At 33.8% G+C, this 22300-nt stretch overlaps 3 protein-coding genes across 3 annotated transcripts; 2 read left to right on the forward strand and 1 right to left on the reverse strand.

Annotated features, from left to right (window-relative positions):
- Positions 1-5917: 5917 nt before the first annotated feature.
- Positions 5918-14594, forward strand: LOC125808903 (uncharacterized). Its single transcript, XM_049488571.1, has 15 exons — positions 5918-6299; positions 7131-7292; positions 7391-7507; positions 7808-7892; positions 8414-8522; positions 8619-8686; positions 8763-8888; positions 8964-9889; positions 10184-10378; positions 10513-10573; positions 11194-11307; positions 12415-12528; positions 12641-12727; positions 13414-13481; positions 14042-14594. Exons 1-14 carry the CDS (start codon positions 6157-6159, stop codon positions 13438-13440), a joined length of 2334 nt encoding a protein of 777 aa, XP_049344528.1. The 5' UTR covers positions 5918-6156; the 3' UTR covers positions 13441-13481; positions 14042-14594.
- An 814-nt stretch (positions 14595-15408) lies between these two features.
- LOC125808905 (uncharacterized) lies at positions 15409-17765 on the forward strand. The gene is made up of 2 exons (XM_049488573.1): positions 15409-15811; positions 17220-17765. Exons 1-2 carry the CDS (start codon positions 15458-15460, stop codon positions 17742-17744), a joined length of 879 nt encoding a protein of 292 aa, XP_049344530.1. The 5' UTR covers positions 15409-15457; the 3' UTR covers positions 17745-17765.
- Positions 17766-19440: 1675 nt separating this feature from the next.
- LOC125808910 (pathogenesis-related protein STH-2-like) lies at positions 19441-20573 on the reverse strand. The gene is made up of 2 exons (XM_049488584.1): positions 20336-20573; positions 19441-19996 (listed from the first exon to the last, which is right to left on the reverse strand). The coding sequence occupies exons 1-2, from the start codon at positions 20502-20504 to the stop codon at positions 19698-19700; spliced, it is 468 nt and encodes a 155-aa protein (XP_049344541.1). The 5' UTR covers positions 20505-20573; the 3' UTR covers positions 19441-19697.
- Between the last annotated feature and the right edge of the window lie 1727 nt (positions 20574-22300).

Here is a 22300-nt window from a genome sequence, read left to right on the forward strand (position 1 = left end):
TGATATTAACAATGGAAAAAAGGAGGAAATATCATTAAATGTATTAAAGTTTTATCACTTTTCTTTTACTGTAATAATATAATCATACTGAATTCAAAATTGTTCTTAATATTAATTTTTGAACTAAAAATATACTCGTTTGTTCCATCTATTGGGATATTTATTGTTTTAACGTTAGATTTCGAGTTAAAAACGTCTTCTTATTTAATGGAATTATAAGATGTTATATTTAGGATTTTAATTTAAGAGATATGCTGATTTGTTGATCGATATTAACCGAATCATAAATTCAAATTTATTCAGACTAAAACAATTGTCTGTATTTGATTTCTTCTATACTCTATGTTTTACAATTAAGTGATTTTAAAAGAATCAATATGGGTTGTGGTGCACTGGTGAAAATGTTTTAGTCTTAACCAGAAGTCTCGGGTTCGCGCCCTGGGTATAGAGAAAATCTTGTTGAAAGCGCCACCCCAAATGGGCCATGCAGTACGCAATCCATGGGTCATGCAGTGAGTAATCCAAATTTAGTCGGGAATCTAATGTAGACTCCGGACACCGTATGAAAAAAAAAAAGTGTGAATTTAAAAGGGAATAATGTGTCTTCTTCATTCGATGTTTAGATTTTTGGTTAAGAAAAAATACGAGTCCATATCAATTTCAAATCTACATTTTAGTCAATTTCTTCATTATTAAATATTGTTGGATTCTTAAAAATTCAACCTCAACAATCCTAAACAAACAGATTAAACTTGAATGAATCATTCATAGAATGGGGAAAACCCCAATTAGGCATGTGCCTTGGGAAAAAATAAAGTGACAGATCTACTAGTCAAAGAAGGCCAGAAGATGAAATTGGACAAGCTTTTTGAGGAATGGAAAATTTCACCTTTGTTTGTTCGGAAAATACTAAAAGCAGAGAAAGTAGAAAATCTTCTTCTGCAGCTTGATAAGCTTCAATGTAATTTGGATTGTAACCCCATTGAGAGGCCAGATCATTCGTGCGCTAGCAGTAATGCAGCCACCTCTGTTTGTATTGATGCGTAATATTTCGATATGATATCTCTTTTTTTTAAAAGAAGAATCGGGCTATTGATATTCATGTGGTTCAAAAATCAACATCTTCTATTTAATTAAAAATTTATGCATATGTTATAGGAGTGTATATGGACCGGGTTGATTTAGTTTTTCAAATATCAAACCAAATTATTTGTGTCGGATTTTTAAATCTATAAATCAAATCAAACAAATAAAATTCGGGTTTTTCAACCTCGGTTTTTTTGGTTTTTCAGGTTTTTTCCGGTAAAGTATTCATACAAACATATAATTTACTTATACTTCAAATATTTCTTTAGTCCTACCAAAATACAACTATCTAAGGTGTTTCTTAAGAAAACAACACAAAATATGTTATGAGTAGTGACACTAAAATATCCAACAAAATAATAATAATAATATGAAATCGCGTAAAACAAATATTGCAAAATGCAAATTAACAAGTCATAATGAAGATGATCATAATTTAAAATTACTAAATCATGCTAAAATAAGTTTAATAAGTATTAGTTACATGACTAAATATTAAAGGAAATTAAAATTAGATTATGTATTTGATTGTCTTATCCAATGTAAAACCAAAGAACAAATATTCAATATTATTGTCATTCTTAGTGTTGAATTGATTTTCTTTTTGCATTAGTATTAATTTGATTTTGATTTAAGCTTTATTATAATTACCAACATTTGTGGATTATAATCTTTATTGAACCATTCAAAATTCTAAGTTTCAAACTTGAAATAATATATTAAAAGATAAAAACTATGAAAAAGTATAAAAAATATTTAAAAATTATATCAAAGTAAATATTTTTATGTATAAAATAAAATTTTAAAATTATATATATAATGTCGGATTGGTTTGGTCTCGGTTGTTTTTTTTAGTTAAAACCAAACCAACCAAAATATAGTCGGATTTTTTTTTCAATACCAAACCAAATCAAACCACACTAGTCGATTTTTTTTTCTCGATTTGCGATTTGATTAGTTTTCAGTTCGATTTTGTACACCCTTATATTATTCATAATTTCATTAAAAGGAGAGATATATCTAATCATAAGACAATTGAGATCCATTAAAAGGAGGGATATTTTGGTAAAAAGATAGCTTAAACCTTCTATATTGTATGTGAAAACTTAATAATAAATGTGTTGGTTTCATTTTTAAGATACTACTATAATAGCTCAAGAATTTCTCAAGCTCAATAAATGGTTTTGATTTTAGGCATTTGATAGTCAAAACTCGTTGAATCGATAAAATTGTAGTCACATTAGATAAATTTATTTAGAAAATAAAAATACACTAAATTAATCCACAAAAGGATAAAATGCTTCTTGAGGGAGATGTTTTTTATTTCTAACTTAGAAAATGCATAATTATCTTATTAAAGTAAGGTCTGTTTTCTAAAAAGACACATGAACTTTGTGAGAATTCTAATACCGTGAATTAATAGATTTTTTAGCATAGAATTCTTTAAATTTAAGGGAAAATTTTCAATTATGTCATTGCAAACATAATGGTCAAGGGTGGACCAATTGCTAATTTCCACCGCCTTATAAGAAAATTTATCTATTTTGATTGAATGGATAATGATTCTTCATGGATATCCAATCAATGGATTATTGGATATGGAACATACCAAACGAATCTAATAATTGAATTTTATTTAGGAAAAATTGTATGAATAGCAAATCATTAATTTAATTTAAATGCTATAGTCTATAGCCATAGTTTATTTTATTTGAATTCGCAGCAAATATCTCATTTTTTTGCTATCTGGTTCAGTATACAATTAGTCATTTTCGATATACAATTACCCTTTCGATATACAAATGTATAAAATACGTTTGTGATTGTATAAAGCGAGAGAAAAGTGTATATACAAATACAAATACATATATTTACGTCCTATATACTTATAATCATACAAATACAAATCTTATTATACAAATTACAATGTATAAATGAATTTATACAAAACTGAACAATTTGTATAAAACTAGATGTATCTAACGAATTAGACAAATCAAAAACTCCATAGCAAACATAAAATTTGCTATGGAGCGCAATTATGCAAACTATAGTTATAACATACAAATATGATTTTTATGTTTGCTATATGTGAAAATTGCTCTTTTATTTACTATTTATATTCACGTAGTAGAAACTAGAAACAACAACAATAATAATAATAATAAAAAAAAAAAAACTTAACACTAAAATGAACAACCTCTTGAATTTGCAGCTTTTTTTCCTAGTTGATATACATATATATACGAAAAAATAATACATAATTATGCATACATTATACATATATCATATATTCATTAATTTTATTAGAGACGTCAAAATAGGCTTAGTCCATGAAGCCAGCTCAACCCAATCTGTTATTCGGGTAGGGTTGTGATAAGATTTTTCAAGCCCATTTATAACTAGGGCTTATAAGCTCAACCCATATAAGTCTTTGGTCCTTGAGGCTTGATCGGAGCCGGGCCAAAGTCGGTCCATCGACCAAAACAATTTATTTAAGGGTAACTTACAACAATCTCACTAGTATATGAGCTAATTACTTAAATGCACACTATGTTGTAATATTATGAATCTTACCAGATTTTTGTACGTCCAGATACATGTAGCTTAGGAACATGGACTCAAAATTAGGTTAATTTGTTATAGATATACTCTATCCAAGTGGATTCACATGTATCTAGAATACATAGACACATCTCAAGCCCTCACCTCCCTCTCGTTTCGCTTGCCACTCTCTTATCTCGCTCGCGTATCTGGGATGCATCACACTAGATACATGTATCTCGCATATATAGTATCCTAGATACATGCTAATTACACTAGATTTTTTGCTAGCGTTATTGAAACAACACCATTGTTTGTCATATTTAATTTGAAAATCTTTTCATTTTCTTGACATTATAGAATTTTAAGTTTGAAAAGGAAAAAAGAAGGGTTAGCCCGCCCCAACCCTCGTCCCTTCTATGGTTGGGTTGAGTTGAACATTTTTAGGTCCTTCCAAAATGAAGGATCGGCCTGCCCTAGCCCTTCAAAGTCATTGGGCCGGATGGGGCTGGACCAGCCTTTTTAACAACTCTAAATTTTATATAATCTAAGCAATTAGGTAGATGACTATTTGAGTCAAATTTGAAAAAAAAAAAGAAGTTACGAATTCATTATTAATTTATGTTAAACAATCACTAAGTAAAATTAATAACGTCTTTAATTGTGAAGTTTTGTGATAAAATTTATCTTGTTTTTATTTATAACAAACAAAAAAACTGAGTAAACCATTACAAAATTAAAGTAGAGATGAATTTATTATTTAAATACATAATTTATTTGTGTCTAATTTTCTTCTCTTAAATAGTGTAATTTTTTTATGAAAGGATTAAGTGCACTCTCGAGTCTATTTTTTAATTTTTGTACGTAGTTATTTTTTAAATTGAGACATACAAGTCACTAAAATGAGATCAACAATGTTCTGCAATTTTTTTTTAAAAAAGATATTGACTAGCATGACATAAACCCTGAGGGGTAGCTCAGCTGGTAAAGGCCTGGGACAAAGTCCTTCAGGTCGCCGGTTCGAGCCCCAGCAGGGCCACTGGAGGCATTACAAACCGGCCGCGTCTCCAGGGCCCCGTGGAACTAACCGTGGTGGACCCGCCTTGAAACAGCGGGACCCGGTGGGTACAGCTAGTCGGGTTCGCAAAGCGACGCCCGGAAACCACGGTAAAAAAAAAAAAAAAAAAAAAAAAAACTAGCATGACATAATAAATTTAGAGATTGTTTGATTTTCGAGATAATGAATAATATTTTCGGACTTAAAGGATTAGGTTATCCTATATAGTACTAGATAGAATTTCCTATTCTAGGACTATTGATATCATATTACAATTAGGCTGCTTATCGAATAGATTGGATGAATAATTTTATTTAATGGATATCAGTATTTAAATTTATGAATTCGCTAGCCAATTTATAAGATATCGATTTATTGATAACATATTAACACTCATTAAATGGTGTATTAGCTAACTCTATCCTTTTTTATTTTCATGAACGCACCTTAAAAATGACTTTTTTTTCTATTTTAAATGTAGTTAAATTATAAAATTCTTCTAATTACAAAGAAATACAGATTAATAGTAATATAGTAGTTAATAAAAGAAAAGTAAATATGTTTTTAAATTTTTTGCAGCACGACCTTAGGACTGATTATATGTAATACTCCCTCTGTCCCATTTTATGTGGCAACATTTCCTTTTTGGTCAGTCCCAAAAAGAATGTCACATTTCCTTATATGGAAAGTATTTAAATGTACAATTCCTTTTTTATCCTTATTGGTCTCACTTAATCTTAAAATAATACTCCAATACATTTATGAGGAGAGAGAAAAGTGAGCTACTTTTTAAAGGGCAATTTGGTAAATATTTCAAAGTCTTCATTTATTTCTTAAACTCCGTGCCCGGTCAAATGTTGCCACATAAAATGGGACGGAGGGAGTATATATTATGGAAAAATATTAATATCAATAAGCCAATAAGTCAATTTTGCGGTTGGCTTATCGGTTATAGTTCGATTTTGAACACCCCTAGTTACAATAATACATTTCTCTGTTCTTATTCAGTTGTCATGTATACTAAAAGTACTTGTTTCAAATAGTTGTCAATTTAAACAATCAAGAGAGAATTAATTATCGTTTTCTAACTTTGCCCTTAACATTAATTATTTTATTAATCACAAATCGCAATATTTGTACCTCACGCGCAAAGGTCATTTCTGTCATTTTACATCAAAGTAAACATATTACTGTACGATGCCGGAAAAATCCTCCAAACTCTCCAAAAAACAACTTCCGTCGTCTTCTTCATTTTTCTCATTTTCCCCTAAATTTTTTTCTCTTCCCATTTTGCCCTTCTACAAGATCTATTAATCCTCCATCTCTCTATATTTTCCGGTGTAAATTTCCACCATATTCAAGGGCATTTTCGGATAATTTAATTGATTTTTTTAATTTCGCCGGAGAAGTTCCATTGGAAATGACGGGAAATATCGGGGCGTGAGGTATTCGTTTGTGGGGATAGAATTATGAGGGGATCTCTTTGGCCGGAGAATTCAAGTAGTGATTCATCTACGTCAAATCCGATTCATGTACCGCTGCTGCCGCCGCCGCCGCCGGGGTGGAATTCGCCTTCTCTTCCGATTGAGCAAAACCCTAATTGCAAAAACAGGTCTTTGTTTTGATCCTGAAACCCTAAAGATTGAATTTTTGTTGATTTTGGATTAATTTCATTCAAAGATCTGGAATTTAGTTTAGTTTCAGCTTATTCGATGCTAAATTTCGAGGCTTTGATTGGTTTTATTGGAAATAGAATTGCAAATTCATGATTGATCTTAGTTAATATAAATATGATATTTGCATCTTTTAATTTAATGAGACTGTATTACACAATATTATAAACTTAGAGGCAGACCTGCAGTTGGAATTTTGTCTGGTGAACTAAGTTTGGTATTTAAGCTGAGAAGGGTTGAAGCTGAAAAAAACTGTTTTTTTGGTTAATTAAAAATATTAACCAAAAACTATGCGAGTTTTATCTATTATGTTGGCTTACTTATTGTTAGCTTAAAAGGGTTCATATTAATATGGATAATTGTAATGCTTATGATATGGTTGCTATTGGAATATGTCTTTGTATAAAATGATTAAACTTCAGCTTTAATTGGGGTGAGTTTAGTTTGAAACTATTTTCGCAAAGATGGGAAATATATCAGTTTTTAATTGTTTAATGCTGTATTTAATTATATTACAATTGCGGAATAGCATAGCGGAAATGACCTTCAACTTCCCGCCTTGAGTGGGTTCTTGTGTGGGGTGGGATGGTGGTGTTTACTATATAAAAAAAGATATGTTTATGATACACATGGGTAAGTGTTGTGAGTGTTTCCTCATTTTTCTCAAAGATTAACTTTTGTGGTTATGTACTAAGGCACAAAATTTGTAAATTAGATCGGACAAATATGGTTGTATTTTGGTTGCTGAGGTGGTTTATTTTCTTTGCCAGATGTGGTAACGTCTTTCAGCTACTAACGAGGAGGGAGGTATCTCCTCAAGCTAAACATAGTTCTAAGAAGTTGTGGGATGAGAATTCTAAATATTGTGCTCATTCCAATGAGAAGTTAAAAATCCAAGTAGCAAGAGACCCGAGACGGGGTCTTATATCATGGTAGTTATGTTTTGTCAGCTTCTCTCTTTCCCATGAAGTTAATATAGTTGCAAATCTTCATTTTTGCTTTCTGACTTCGTCTCATCTAATTTTATCAGGGTAGAGGCAGAATCATTGAGACATTTTTCAGCTAAGTATTGTCCACTGCTGCCTCCACCTAGGTCTACAATTGCTGCGGCATTCAGTCCTGATGGGAAGACACTTGCTTCTACTCAGTCAGTCTCTCTTTTAATACATAGACATGTACAATCTATCATGTTATGCATTATAGTGTCTTGCTGCTTAGATATGAAATTGTTTATCTAATAAGATCTTTGAGTCCAAGTATTCATTATATACACATTTCTAAATCCTCAGTGACTATATTCATGTCATAAAAAAAGAAAAAAATGGAATCCTTTGTCAATATTCGTGAATTGAGAACAAAGGCAAACACTCCACTTTAATCGCGCTGTGCATTTTTTTCTTTTGGCTTGTATCAAGTTCGTTGACGTATTCTGTTACCATGGTGGCAGTGGAGATCACACGGTAAAGATAATTGATTGCCAAAGCGGGAAATGCTTGAAGGTGTTAAGTGGACATCGCAGGACTCCTTGGGTGGTAAGGCTGTTTTGACATCTTCAGTCATCTGAAATAGTTGTGCTGCATTCTTGGATTATCTGATTATCTACTTAGGAAATATATTTCAGTCCACTAGGCAATACTGATACTGATTGAAAATGCTGAGATTTTGGATTGACAATATAGTTGGCTTTACAAAATGTCGAAGTATTATATTCTTTTAACTTAATGCTTATGGATGTGCTTCTAAGATGGCTAAACTATCCAATTTGGTTTAACTATTAATGCAGATAAATGCTTGGTATCTATCTAAAAAATAGAGAGATAAATGTTTGATGTTTGCTCACAGGTCTAAACCTAATTCATTTCATTTGAACCCCACACTTATGGAAGAGGATTGAACTTTATGAGGCTTTTGTCTCTTGTCTGTAGTTTTATTTTGAAAGCCTCTGGTGGTTTTTTTTTTTTTCACACGTCTTGGCTGTGTTGATATTTCTTCTCTTGCCTTTGAATATCTCATACCTCAATTATATTTAGCATTGTGGTTGGGACTTCTGCAGGTTCGTTTCCATCCACTACACTCTGAGATACTTGCAAGTGGAAGTTTGGACCATGAAGTTCGTTTATGGGATGCAAAAACCGCCGAGTGTATAGGATCACGTGATTTTTGTAATAACTTGTAACATCTTAATGGCTGAACAAAAAATCATTACTCTTTACTAATTTTTTTTGTTAATTAATACATATGGGAATTTTATCCTCCAGACCGTCCTATTGCATCCATTGCCTTCCATGCCCAAGGGGAAGTTCTCGCTGTTGCTTCAGGGCACAAGGTAAGAAATTTGGTAATACATAGTGGTTTGTTCATTGCAAGTTCTGATGTAATGACGATGTTTCAATATATCGTAGCTGTATATGTGGCACTACAACAGAAGAGGGGAGGCATCTTCGCCAGCTATCATACTAAAGACAAGACGTTCACTTCGTGCTGTGCATTTCCACCCACATGGTGCCCCATATCTTTTAACAGCTGAGGTGTCATTCTGGTGCTGTTACATTGAGTTTTAACTTATGAATGCCTGTAAATCTTATCAACCCTCTTGTTTTTAGGTCAATGATCTGGACTCATCAGATCCTTTAATGACATTTGCAACTTCTCTGGGTAACTTGCGGTATCCTCCTCCTACTGTGTATTTGACAGATGCTCATTCCACTTATCGATCTGCTTCAGCGAATGAATTGCCTATCATGTCTCTACCGTTCATGATCTGGCCATCAATCGCTAGAGGTGATCCTAGAATGCCTTTGCAGCAGAGCAATGCAGATATGGGTTCTGACAGTACACAGAACAGAGCAGACACTTCTGCATCTGTCCGACTTCTCACTTACTCAACTCCTTCTGGCCAGTATGAACTTTTATTGTCCCCTGTTGAGCCAACTTTATCTCCTGCACAAGAAGCTCAGACTAGTTCCTCTGTTAGGGATACAGAGAATGCATCTAACCCTGTAGTTGATCCTATGGAGACTGATGTGCCGACTGAGGAGAGAAACAATCAGTTTTTTCCTTTCAGTGACCCTGCATACTGGGACTTACCATTCTTGCAAGGATGGTTGATTGGCCAAAGCCAAGCTGGCCGACGAGCGATTCATTCTGAGCATAGTGGTGCCACGAACATTGTATCAGCTTATGGTGAAGTAGAACATCCTCCTGCAGTTCCGTCTATCATTTCAAACAGTAATCATCCAAGGTCTGGAAGATCTGGTTCTAGGCACCATTCTTCACGCTCTAGAGCAATACCTGTTGCTGGATCTGGCGATAGTGCTGTTCCCATTAACATTGCACATAATGAAAGTGATTCTCAAGCTTTTATGAGTCGGTTCCAGTCAGAGATAGCTACTTCCCTGACTGCAGCAGCGGCTTCCGAATTGCCTTGTACTGTGAAACTCAGAGTGTGGCCTTATGATATTAAGGTTCCATGTGCGCCGCTTGATGCTGAAAAATGTCGCTTAATTATACCACATGCTGTCCTCTGTAGGTGAGATAATTTCTGTTGTCGCTTAACGATACCACATGCTGTGCTTTGTAGGTGAGATAATTTCTATTGTTTCAAAGCTTTGGCTTGAGGTCTTGATATGCCTTGAAGGATACTAGGCTATTTAGCTGTTCTCATGTTGTACTAGATACTTGATCTAATTTCTACTTAGGGATAATTGATGATTCTCCTCTTACCGTCGTTTGACAACTCCTAATTGTTATGTCATTGTAAAACCTGACATCATGTGCAATTAACTGTCCTTAGTGCTTACATGATATACATTATTTATTTCAGTGAAATGGGTGCCCACTTTTCACCATGTGGAAGATTTTTAGCAGCTTGTGTTGCTTGTATCAGTCCTAGCATGGAAGCTGATCCTGGTTTCCATGGACAATTTCGTCATGATGCTGCAACTTCACCTACCAGACATCCAATTGCAGCCCACCCGGTTATGTATGAGCTACGTATATATTCCTTGGAGGAGGCAAAGTAAATACCCAGTCTAATGGCTTTGTTTTCTTTTCCTCTCTGCTTACACTTGCTACTTTTTTTGTCCTTCATTCGTTGTTTCTTTTCATGTCTTTGTTTGGTGGTCATTTGGGAACGTTATTTCGCTGTTGCAGTTTTGGTAGGGTGCTTGCATCTCGACTAATTAGAGCTGCTCATTGTTTGACTTCAATTCAGGTTAGTACTCCTCGGGCTCTGCACATATTGGCTTATAATCCTAAATTATGTTTTGTGATAAGATTTTGTGGTTTTCTGGGAGTATGAACTATAGACGATTTTCTTGTTGGAGCATTTTTGTCTTAAACCTTTGAGGAAGTAAAAGCAAAATATGAATTGTTAGATGAGAATAAAAATGAAGGGGAAGCTCTCTCTTTATTTTGTTTGGATATGAAGTTTAAAACTGGTTGAGCACTTGTTCAATAAGAAATTGTGTCCTGGGCACAAATGTTGATCCTTCCTTTGGAGAGTAGAATTTCTTTTTTGTTTAAAGTTCCTATAGGTTGGTGGTGTACCTTTTTTTGTTTCATTCACTTCTATACTTCGTTATATTTGATTTTGCTTACTGTTTAGTTATAAAGGTAGTTCTTTCGTGCATTGTTATTTGCACAAAAAGAATCTAACTTTTTCCTGGATAAAGAAATGTGTCTCCACGTGATTTCACTAGTTAAGAGATGTTCACAATGGCATTTTTATGAAATAGACATTTAAATTGCAGTAATAATTGCTCTTATGGACTGAAATGTTATCTTTCTGATATGAGAAACTGATTGTGGGCTCCACATCTATTGAAAATGCAGTTTTCTCCAACTTCTGAGCATCTTTTACTTGCCTATGGACGTCGCCATGGTTCACTTCTGAAAAGTATAGTGATTGATGGAGATACAACTCTACCTGTTTACACTATTCTTGAGGTGAGTACCTGATTATATCCTGGCTTCTTATGGAATGCCAGTTTTTCACCACCACCAAGACTGGGTCATGGTAGCACACTTCTTATTTTCGGACATCGTAAAAATGATTGACATAATTATATGACTTATGGAAGTTTCAAGAGTTTGGTTTTAAACCTGATAAGGTTTTTGTTCTGTCACTTACATTTCTTATAAGTTCTTCAATATATTTCATCTACTCTTTGCAAACATGCAAGGGGTTTTGACTTCTTAACCTCTGAGCCAATCAATCTAGGTTATGAACAGTTGGTTCTAGAGTGTAGTTAATAACAGAGGGTTTGCCATATAATTCCTTCTGACCCGTGTTGCGTCACCCATGTTTCACTATGGTATGTCCATGAAGGTTTGATAATTGATATGGCACGAGAATATGTTGTACACTATTTACAAATTAGATGAATTTAAATTACATTCCACAACTTTGAAGAATTTACCTTTGATTCATGCTACTATGTTTTTCTTCTCTTCGTACAGAAAACTCAAATTGCCATTTTCTTCTTCACATCTGTCATTGGTCACATGACATGTTGGTTGATCTAATTTAATCTCCTGTACCTGTCATATAGTATGACATAAATGGGATTGTGGAGACTATTTTCAATTGCACTGCAACCTAAACTAAATTTAGAAGCACAACGTCATTTCCTTATTAAAAAGGGAAGAAGAAGTACAACCTCCGTTGGTCCAAAACAAGTTGGGGTGGGCGAGGTGAAGTGATGCAGAATATTTTTAACTTTAGAAAGACTGGATTTAAGTTGATGAAAGTGTTGCTAGATGAACTGGAGCTACTATAGCTTGATGTGCAAGTGCAGTAACAATGTGTTAAGGACACTTTTAAGGTTGAAGAGGCCCAATTTAATTAGTTTACTAGTATGTCACGATAATTTCTTCTTTTGTGTTGATGCACTTTGTTTTTGAACAACTTAAAAAGGAAGAATTATGCTCCTGCTCACATTTTACTGAGATTATTTGGCTGAACCTGAAAGAAGAATGAATTTGGTTTGTTCACAATATCGGTGTATATATTTATTGTCTCTAGTTAATTCAGACTGTGCGTCTTTGAATCAGGTCTATAGAGTTTCGGATATGGAACTTGTGAGAGTTCTTCCCAGTGCAGAGGATGAGGTTAACGTTGCTTGTTTCCATCCTTTGGTTGGTGGTGGCCTAGTATATGGAACTAAGGTAGTTATGCAGGCATTGTATGAGTTTCTCATTTTTTGGTTTCAACTATAAAATTGTTCATATTCTCAAAAGTATTCATCTTTTTTTTTTTTTTTAACCTCAAATTGTGCAGGAAGGAAAATTGAGGATCCTCCAATTTGATAAATCAAATGGTTTGGACTGTACAGTATCCTGTTCCCCTGATGAAGACATGCTCGAGGTAGTCTAAAGCTTGAATTCAAAGTTTATCTTATTCTGGTTGGACTTTTATTAATCATGACTTTAGTAGAGCAACAACTAGATCCTGCTGCACCAATTGGATTTTTTTTGGGGGTGGGGGATGATTGGTTGGTGGGTACAGTCAGGAGTATTTGATATCATAAGCTCTCTTTCTTAATATGCTTTAGATTAAGTTGTTGGAAGGTGGGGATTTGAAGATCAGTCGGGAAACGTGACTGATCACATACACTCGTAACAACCATTAAAGGTAACAGAGAGAAAATGAAAAGGGGAAGAATAGTAGTCCAAAAATTGAGCTAGTTTTGTATGAATTAAGGGTGGAAAGAGAGAATCAGGATATGGACACTCCAGTTACCAACTCCCTCTAGTGATGTGGTTGCACCTCTGGGAACCGAAGCCAGTCATCAAGTTTATTTGCATAATTTTGTGTCAACTAGAACTGTAATACAACAACAACATGCCCAGTGCAATTCCACAAATGAGGTCCGGGATGTATGCAAACCTTACTCCTACCTTTACGGGGTAGAGAGGTTGTTTCTGATAGACAGCTAGAACTAATTTCTTTAACCAAAAAAATAATAGTTGTCCATAACTGATGCCCTGGGTGTTTTGGTGTGGGATATTCATTTCTATTAATGACTTTGTTATTTTGCAAATGTGATGCAGGTCCCAACATATGCTTTAGAAGGCTAGAAACTGTTGAAGTTAGCAGATGGTTGTAGTTGTAAAATTTGGTAACTATCTCTTTTCCTTTCCATGTTTCTGTCAATTGTTGACATATTGATGCTTCTGGCTTCTTTCCTATGCTTTCACATACATCCTTATGAGTTGAAAACCTGCTTCTTGAAACCGATTTTGGATGAGAGCCCTTATGGATTGGGGGTGTTTGACTAAGATTTAGATATGTTCGTTGATCTACTTGATAGGAGGAAACATATGACTAAATAGTACGTTTTTTATGTCTATTTTATTTTCAATCCATGAACCAATTTGTGTTTTGATATAACCCTGAAATTTATCAAAACAACTATCCATAATAGAAAAAACAACAAATAACAGTTTGGAGGGAAGTACCAAACTGATGGAATTTGAAAGCCAATTCACCCGGGAAAGTTGATTCAAGTGCCACCGGGTTGCATGAATTCCAATTCTTCATTTGTTTTAATTTCAGTCTCTTTAACCATCACTGTCAAATAATTTTTTCATGAGAGAGTAGGGTTATACATCTTGATTATGTTCTTTTGATGTTCCTCTGAAACATTTCGTTCTTTGTCTAACACATACGATTATTCAGGGTGTTACGAAAATATACATATCAGGACAATGACTGGTGGCTTCAAAGTTGAGTGTGTTGCTGATGGTTTGCTGTATAGTTGGTTGAATGCGTGCCACTGGTGGCAAAGAGAGGATTTTTACTTCCGGTTGTGTACTTACATTAGACGTTACAGACTGACTGATCTTTTTCGTGCTACGAGGCAGTGCAAAAAACGTTGTGCTTAAGGTGGCTTCAGGAGAGCCGAGAAAATACTAACATGATAGAAGAGGAAATGTCGTCGAAAAGTTGGGATGGGTGAAGAAGTTTGCTGTGTCTACAAGTTTGACATTTCGTTGTATTGATATATGGCTTCAAATGTACATCAGAAATTGAAATAGACTAGTTGGTTTTCTTTCAAGTGAAGGTTCAAGAGAGAAAAAAAAAAGAAAATTTCCAGTCACAAACATGCAAGTGTTTATATGTATTCAAGATTTTGTACTTTTTAATGGTTTCTGTTTTGTAGACTAATGGTAAAAGAAAGAAAAAGAAAAGAGTTGATTTTCCATTTTTACTATAAATTGAGTTCTACCAAGTTTGATTTGACAGAATTATTTAGTTAATCTACTTCAATTGGTATATGTTCATTAGATGGTAAAGGGGGATAATATAAATACTTCATCAATTTCAATTCACTTGTCTTATTTTGATTTGACACACCATAAATAAATTGAAACGAAGGGAGAGAATATGTATGTGTTTAGTTTAAGTTCTCTCTATGAATTGGTGGAGATATTGGAACCTTTCAAAAAATATGGTTTGAGTTGAGGGTTTATTGGAAATGACTTTATAGTCGTAAAATAAAGGTAGGATCGCATACACACTACACTTTCAGAGAATCTGATACTATTAGATTGAGTCTACTATATTCTGAGTTTCATATCTACTTTTTAAAAAAAGGGGAATAAGGGATGAAGTAATACTGAATTTTTTTTTTACTATTTAACTAGACAAATTATACTCTAGTTTTTTAAAAAGAAATTTTCAAATCCAACTTATCTGTTTTCTAACTTACTTTTCACTTTCAAAATTATATTTAGAAATATTCAAGTCTTCTAATTGAAACATACTTTGTCCTTGAAACACATTAATGACATATTTTTCCCTTTAGCTTCACATTAGATTTTAAAGTCGGTCAATCATCTTCGTTTTTCGTTCTTACTCAGAGATTTCAGATTCAAGATTTCTTTGAATATGAAGGCACATTTGCTAAAGTACATTTTACGATTTCTTAGTGACAACTCAAATTTAGTAGAACTCTAATACTAACATTAAACACCGAGTATTTACAACATGTGCTTTATATCACTTTAAAATGTCAAAACCATCCAACACAAATATTGGGGACTATATACAATTCATTTCTTGAAATAGTCATATTTGAGAGAGGATAATGTGATGAGTAATATTGGCCAATGGAATGGACTGAAGACCACCATCAATAAGGGTGATGGTGGTCTTCTTCATCTTCACTTACCCTTAAACCCCAGTCCTTCTCTTCTTCTTTTCTTTACTCAAAAACCCATTTCTTTAAACCCTTTAAATCCACTCTCTTCTCATTTTCAGAAGCAGCAGCCCCTTCATATCTGCTGCAGCAGGTCTTCTAGTAAGTGGGACTCAAATGCTGAGTCTATCAAGAACCAGAATTTTAGTAATCTTGAAGATGAGGAAGAGGAGCTTGATGAGGATGGATACTTGGAACAAGGAGCTCAATTTTTTGCTGAGTATATTGAAAGTATTTGGATTTTTAAGGTAGTAACTTTTCTGCTTCTCCCTTTTATTTCTTGAATTATAAACTTGTGTTCCTGTTTTTTTCCTGTGAAGTTTGGTTTCTTTTTGACATTTTGGGTTTGCTGCTTTAAGTTTGGATTTTTTTTCATGGATATGGAGTTTTGACATTTTTGGGTACTTGAATTTTGGGTTTTGAGCTTTAAGTTTGGATTTTTTTGCATGGATATGGGGTTTTGACATTTTGGGGTACTTGAATTTTGGGTTTTGAGCTTAAAGTTTGGATTTTTTTGCATGGATATGGGGTTTTTACATTCTTAGGTACTTGAATTTTGGGTTTTGAGCTTAAAGTTTGGATTTTTTTGGCATGGATACGGAGTTTTGACATTTTTAGGTACTTCTTGGATTGAAGGAAGATGAGGTTTTTGTGGAATCTGTACTTTAACCTGAATCCATTTTTTTTTTTCTCTGAGAAAGATGAAGTATGTTGTTATTTTGTTTTGTATTTTTTTCATGAAATAGGATGTTAGTGTAAAGTGATGCCTTTTGGATTATGCTGAGACTGAACCAGATTGCTTTTGGTATTTAGATACATGAGCTTGATTTTGAATTGAGTGAATTTAGTATAATGTTTTGAAATGATAGGTTGTGTTCTTTGAGTTCAAATTGTTGAAGTACATGATTCTAACTTAGTGAGTTTAGTATAAAACAGTTGACTATTCCAAGATTTTCCATTATGAAACAACGTGTAGAGTGTACATGGCCTTACCCCTACTTTGTGAAGGTAGAGAGGTTGTTTCCGATAGGCTCCAAAGTAACTTCCGTTGGAGTAAAAAGTAGGATGCTCACGATAATGAAGGCATAGGTTAGGATATAAGAGAATCAGTATCAAAACTCAAGAACTTCAACATTGAACTAGTTTCCTATGCTAATTATTCTTCTGAGATCTTCCATGAGTTTCGGACGTTCTTCCTGTATATGGTTGGTTAATGGGGAGTATTACCATTTGTCCTCAAACGTCCTCCTGCCCAATGGCCCAATCTTTTCTTCTAGTCTTATGCCCAATCAAATCTTCCAAACTGAAAGTTTCCCCTATCCACTGTCCATGTCCAATATCCTGGCTCTGCCGCAACTTATGAGTATATATTATGCATTATCTAACTGCAGTACTACTAACCAGGATCGAGGCTTTGGACTAGAAAGGCTCTTTGATTCTTGAAAAATCTGTTAATATAATCATTTAAGAGCTATGCTCGATGTGTTCTTCTATGCTTTCAGTAGCTTTCTTTTCACTACATTTTCGTCTGACTTACTAAGTATAGCTATCTAACTAGTGACTAGTCTTGCTAAAACGTTCTCGAGTAGAAATTGAAACGTAGGTAAGATGATTTTTGTCAAATAACTTACAAGTTATCATTCTTGGCCAGTGCAGGTTTTCTGCTCCTACGGTTTTGTGTTTCTACCAATTCTATTAGTATTGATTTCTACTGGAGGAGCTAAAGCTTTTGTTATGGCATTCGCCCTTCCCATTGGACAATCCACACTTTTTTTTGCAATCCAAAAGATACTGGACGTGATACAAAACAAACCAACGCGCAAGAGTACAACTAAGAAGAGACAACGCGCTGCTCCCACCTCAAGCAAGACAAACTTTTGGAGAAGAGGAGGAAGCTCCAAGACACGAAAGAGAAAGACGGGCTATCAATCATGGGTGTCCAACAATGACGTTTCAGCTAGTAAGGATGACCGACAGGCATCTAGATATGGAGGGTGGGATGAACTTGATCAAGAAATGCAATCTAGCAAAAGTTCAGATAAATCATCAGCTGAAACATCAAAAATACCTATGGAAAAGGGTAAGTTAAGTAGCCCAGAAGTCACTAGCGATACACCCCTTTTGTTAAGATTATTGATTTCCATGTTCCCATTCTTGGCTTCATGGACTAAGTTGCTATAAATAGACAGCTTTTGTTGTCAATTTGAGTTACTCCAGTGCAGAGGCGGAGCTAGATTTTTGAGTCTGAGTTCTGGATGTCGAAAACATAGCTCATTGGATTCTTAATAAACTATATATGTATACATATTAAGTGGATTTTTAAGCACAAATACAGAGTTCGAGCCAAAATAGTATATGCTCATAACAGATGCAAAAAAAGTGGTGGTTTAATTGGAGCAGCCCATCAGGCATTACTGAACTCGGTAAGCACTGGCCCGTTATCCTTCCACTGCACAGAGCGGGAGCTGTTCGTTGCTCTGTGAAACCAGCCTCACGCAGTCCACCCTGCTTTAGGAATCAAGCAGCCCATTCTTTCGATTGAGCCACGTGATCCAACTCTGCTCTTGGAGAGGGCAGGCCAGACTCTAGCCCACCAAGTCCAACCATCTGGTACAGCCCAACATTCCACCACACTAATGCCCCCACTCGGGTTACAAGCTCACGCTACTGAGCTCGGTGATAATATAAGGTTCATCAGATCAATATATAGTACCAAAGTTTGGTTTACATTTTCGATGTGGTACTTACAAAGACAAAAACAAAAGCTTAACTTTATTCAATGAGTGGATAAAATATAGAATAAAGTATTTTATTGGATCTTTAATTAAAGATTATCTTTATTTACTAATTATGAAATTAGATCGAGGCAAACATAATATATCTAAAGAAAGCACGATTCTATTAATTCTCAAACTAAACTTCATTTTTAATTCTCACTAATTGCACATTTTTTAATTTCAAATCTCGATTATATTAAAATAGCTATATCTCCGACCTAAATGATTTTGGATCATCTGCTATATGAATCATCAATGATCATATTTCTCCACTTAAGTTTAAGTCATGTTTGTCTACCATAATAATAACAACAAAATCGTGAGATAATCGAAGGGTAAAAAACTATGAAAAGAATGCTAATATAAAAAGTGGTGGTTTAATTGGAGCAGCCCATCAAGTGTTACTGGACTTGGAAGGCACCGACTCGTTATCCTTCCACTGCTCAGAGCGGGAGCTGTTCGTTGCTCTGTGAAACCAGCCTCACGCGGTCCACCCCACTTTAGGAATCAAGCAGCCCATTTCTTCAATTGGGCCACGTGATCCAACTCTGAGCTTGGATAGGGCAAGCCAGAACTTAGCCCACGAAGCCCAACTATCTGGGACAGCCCAACATTCCACCACTTTAATGCCCCCATTTGGGTTACAAGCCCACATTACTAAGCTCAGCGAACAACACATTCATCTATTCTATTAAAAAGAACTAAATGTTCCTATTCTATAACGATGTGGGATAAATTCATTTCAGTCTCAAAAAAGGAATGCTACTGTGTACATTTTCTCTACTTATATAATAACCACTGCTAAAGGTAACATTGTGAATGATGCAACCATTCTACGTAATAGTAATACTCCCTCTGTTTCAATTTATATGATATTAGTTAAGTGAATACAAAGTTGGAGAAAGAATTAGTCAATATATGTACTTCATAATAGTATTAGAATACTCCCTCTGTTTCAATAACCACTTACACTTTCTATACTATAGTGAATTAGTTGAAATATGTACACACCACAGTTTTAGAGAAAACTATGTAAACCTCATTTGAGTTATTAATTTTCTGCTCTAGCTACTTTGGAGCAAGCTAACTTGAAACAAATAATTTTCCAAAAGTAAAACATTTTATATATATATAAGTATTTGATAAGCAAAATTAAAGGTTGCTACATTATTAAGAGTTCTTCCCATGATAAACTTGGAAAAAGAACACACAACTCAACAAAAAGCACTATAACATTAATGAAAGCTCAAATCATCATCTCATTTAAAAGATTAAACTTTTTAATGAGAGTATACTTTATTATATAATGTCACAACACGTTATATTTCAAGTGTGGGCCTGATTCTTTTTTCATCACTTAAGCATAGACAGAAGGATTGGCGAGGAGGTATGCTTCAACAATCTTGAAAAGTTCCATGCCTTGTTTTTGGCCTTCATTGTGTTCTTCATCCTTCAACACATAATCACCTTTTGTGTGGTACTCAATTATGGACTTGCAAACACATCCTCCATTTCCATGAGCTTCAAATTTGAGATCATAGGAAATGGACTCAAGTTTGTCTCCAAGAACATCTCCTTCAATCATTGAATATTTGGTCACCAAATTCTTGTCATCAACAACATGAATCTTGTGCTTCAAGTACTTGATTGGTGAACCTGTCATTTAAGGAGACGAAGATCTATCAAAAATAACTTTTTTAACCCCACAAAGATGGAGGTATGATCTACGTACAGTACATCCACCTTCCCATACCCTACTTGTGAAAATATACTGATATATATGTTGTAGTATTATTTTTTTTTGGAAAATGTAAAAGTCAGCATTTCGATCAATGCAAAAGAATTTTGATAGGAAATCACACGTTTGATATTTCAGGTACGAAACTCTTATAATCAAAACGTTTTAAATGTGTTTTTTAATCCTTCACTTAAAGAATTTAATTAGTCCTATCTACTAACGTTGCAAAAAATATTTACACAATATTATTATACTACCTTCAACAAAGCTCATCTTCTTGATGCTTCCATCTCCCTCAGCCTCAATGTTCTTAACTTGTGGCATCAACTTAGGAATAAGATTGTCAGAATCAACAACCAAAGCTTTGAACAACCTAGTAGGGGAAACTGGTGTTGTGGCCTCATGTGTATAGGTAGTGACACCCATGATGTTATTAGAGATATTGAAGACACCGAAAAAGGATATATAAAATGTTATGTGTGAGAATGTTGTGAGTTGTGTGATAATGAAATATTGTTAGATGGTATTTATAGGTAAAAAAGGCAAGTGACAGTCTAGAGTTAAATCAACAATTAATTCCTTTTACCTTAATTTCAACATTCAAAGTAGTCTATTTTTGACATTTGTGTCATTTTATCTAGATGTTCTTGAAATGTGCATTCTTTTTATATTAAATTAATACTATAGTAGATAATGTCGTTGGAGAATTTTATGTTTTATTTGATTTTTCACATGATATTTGTTACTCGTATTAGAGCCGGATATGACCCTGTTTGAGAGGTAATGCTCTTTATGAAAGATTTTTTTCATACCCTAAACTTAAATCTAAAATCTTTGATTAAGAAAAAAGCAACTCCATCCACTACACACTATTCGCGGAACTTTTATGTTAAATGATCTAACAATGAGGCTTACTGACACATGGGTTATGGGTATTTTATATTCTCAAGTGTTCAAACCTACAAAGTTTTATTTCTATTTTTTAACTCTATTAGTTCATCAATTACATAAGGTATGTGTTATTGACCAAACAAGAGAGTACACTTCAAGAAACAAATGTACAAATTCTCACTAATCGTGTTTTTTTATTTCAAATCCCGATTATATAAAAATAGCTATATCTTGATCCTAAATGAGTTGGGATACGGTATATGAATCATCAATGATCATATTTCTCCACTTAAGTTCAAGTCATTTTAGTCTAACAACAACAAGATGATGAGATAATCGAAGGATAAAAAACTATGAGAATAATATTTATATACTACTAGTATGACAGGAAAAACAAGTACAATGCATCAAATTGTCACCAAATCTATCCCTCATGAACGTGAGACAACGTTAAATTATGTACTAACCTTCTATCCTAATCCATGATCTTCATATTCTCTAAGCTCAAATATAGGTGAATAAATTCCTTCTGCTAAATCTATAAAAAAAAAGTGGTGGTTATATTAAATTAATATATAGTACTATCTTAGATAATGCCGTTGGAGAATTTTATGTTTTATTTGATTTTTCACCTGATATATGACACTCGTCTTAGAGCTAGATAAGGCCCTATTTAAGAGGTAGCACTCCCTATCAAGAATTTTTTTTCATACCCATAGCTTAAATCTGAAATCATTGATTAAGAAAAGAGTAGCTCCACCCGCTGCACTACTCGCGGAGAACTTTATGTTAAATGGTCTAACAAAGTAACAATGATGCTTACTAACACATGTGTTATGGGTATATTATATTATGTGTTCAAACCTTCAAAGTTTTTTTTCTTCTATTTTTAAACTCTATTATTAGTTCATCAATTATATAAAGAATGTGTTATAGACCAAATAAGAGAGTACACTTCAAAAGACTAGTTTGATTATTTAGTTTATATATTCATTTACATTATTCTTTTTAATGGATGCTAGAAAATTGACACATAAATGATTAGTGGTTAATAAATCTCTTTCATCTTGCTTATAAATTGAATTCTTCATGAGTAAGATAAGACAAAGTATTAATGTGGAAAAAAAAAGAAGCATATGAAGTTACTCTTAGAACCTAAATAACTGTACTAATATGACTAAAACATAATAGGCTTTAATAAGTATTTTCCCGCTAGTTTACTCCTTTTCTTATAAAAGTTCATTATTTAATACTAAATATAAAAAGATAATCTAGTGAATTCTTTAGCTTTTTAACAAAATGATTTTTTTTTAGAAAGTCCACAAATTAAT

This window comes from Solanum verrucosum, unplaced genomic scaffold (assembly GCF_900185275.1).
Source record: "Solanum verrucosum unplaced genomic scaffold, falcon-dt-bn FXZP01000218.1, whole genome shotgun sequence".
NCBI classification, from domain to species: domain Eukaryota; kingdom Viridiplantae; phylum Streptophyta; class Magnoliopsida; order Solanales; family Solanaceae; genus Solanum; species Solanum verrucosum.

Bases quoted from the DNA above. Each gene is read 5' to 3' on its own strand.
- LOC125808905 (XM_049488573.1), top strand. From the start codon at position 15,458: ATGAGTAATATTGGCCAATGGAATGGACTGAAGACCACCATCAATAAG. The intron at 15,812-17,219 runs GTAGTAACTTTT...TGGCCAGTGCAG, and splicing joins AAAGTATTTGGATTTTTAAG to GTTTTCTGCTCCTACGGTTT.
- LOC125808910 (XM_049488584.1), bottom strand. From the start codon at position 20,504: ATGGGTGTCACTACCTATACACATGAGGCCACAACACCAGTTTCCCCT. The intron at 19,997-20,335 runs GTAGTATAATAA...CTTAAATGACAG, and splicing joins GAAGATGAGCTTTGTTGAAG to GTTCACCAATCAAGTACTTG.
- LOC125808903 (XM_049488571.1), top strand. From the start codon at position 6,157: ATGAGGGGATCTCTTTGGCCGGAGAATTCAAGTAGTGATTCATCTACG. The intron at 8,523-8,618 runs GTAATAACTTGT...TTTATCCTCCAG, and splicing joins TATAGGATCACGTGATTTTT to ACCGTCCTATTGCATCCATT. The intron at 9,890-10,183 runs GTGAGATAATTT...TATTTATTTCAG, and splicing joins CCACATGCTGTCCTCTGTAG to TGAAATGGGTGCCCACTTTT.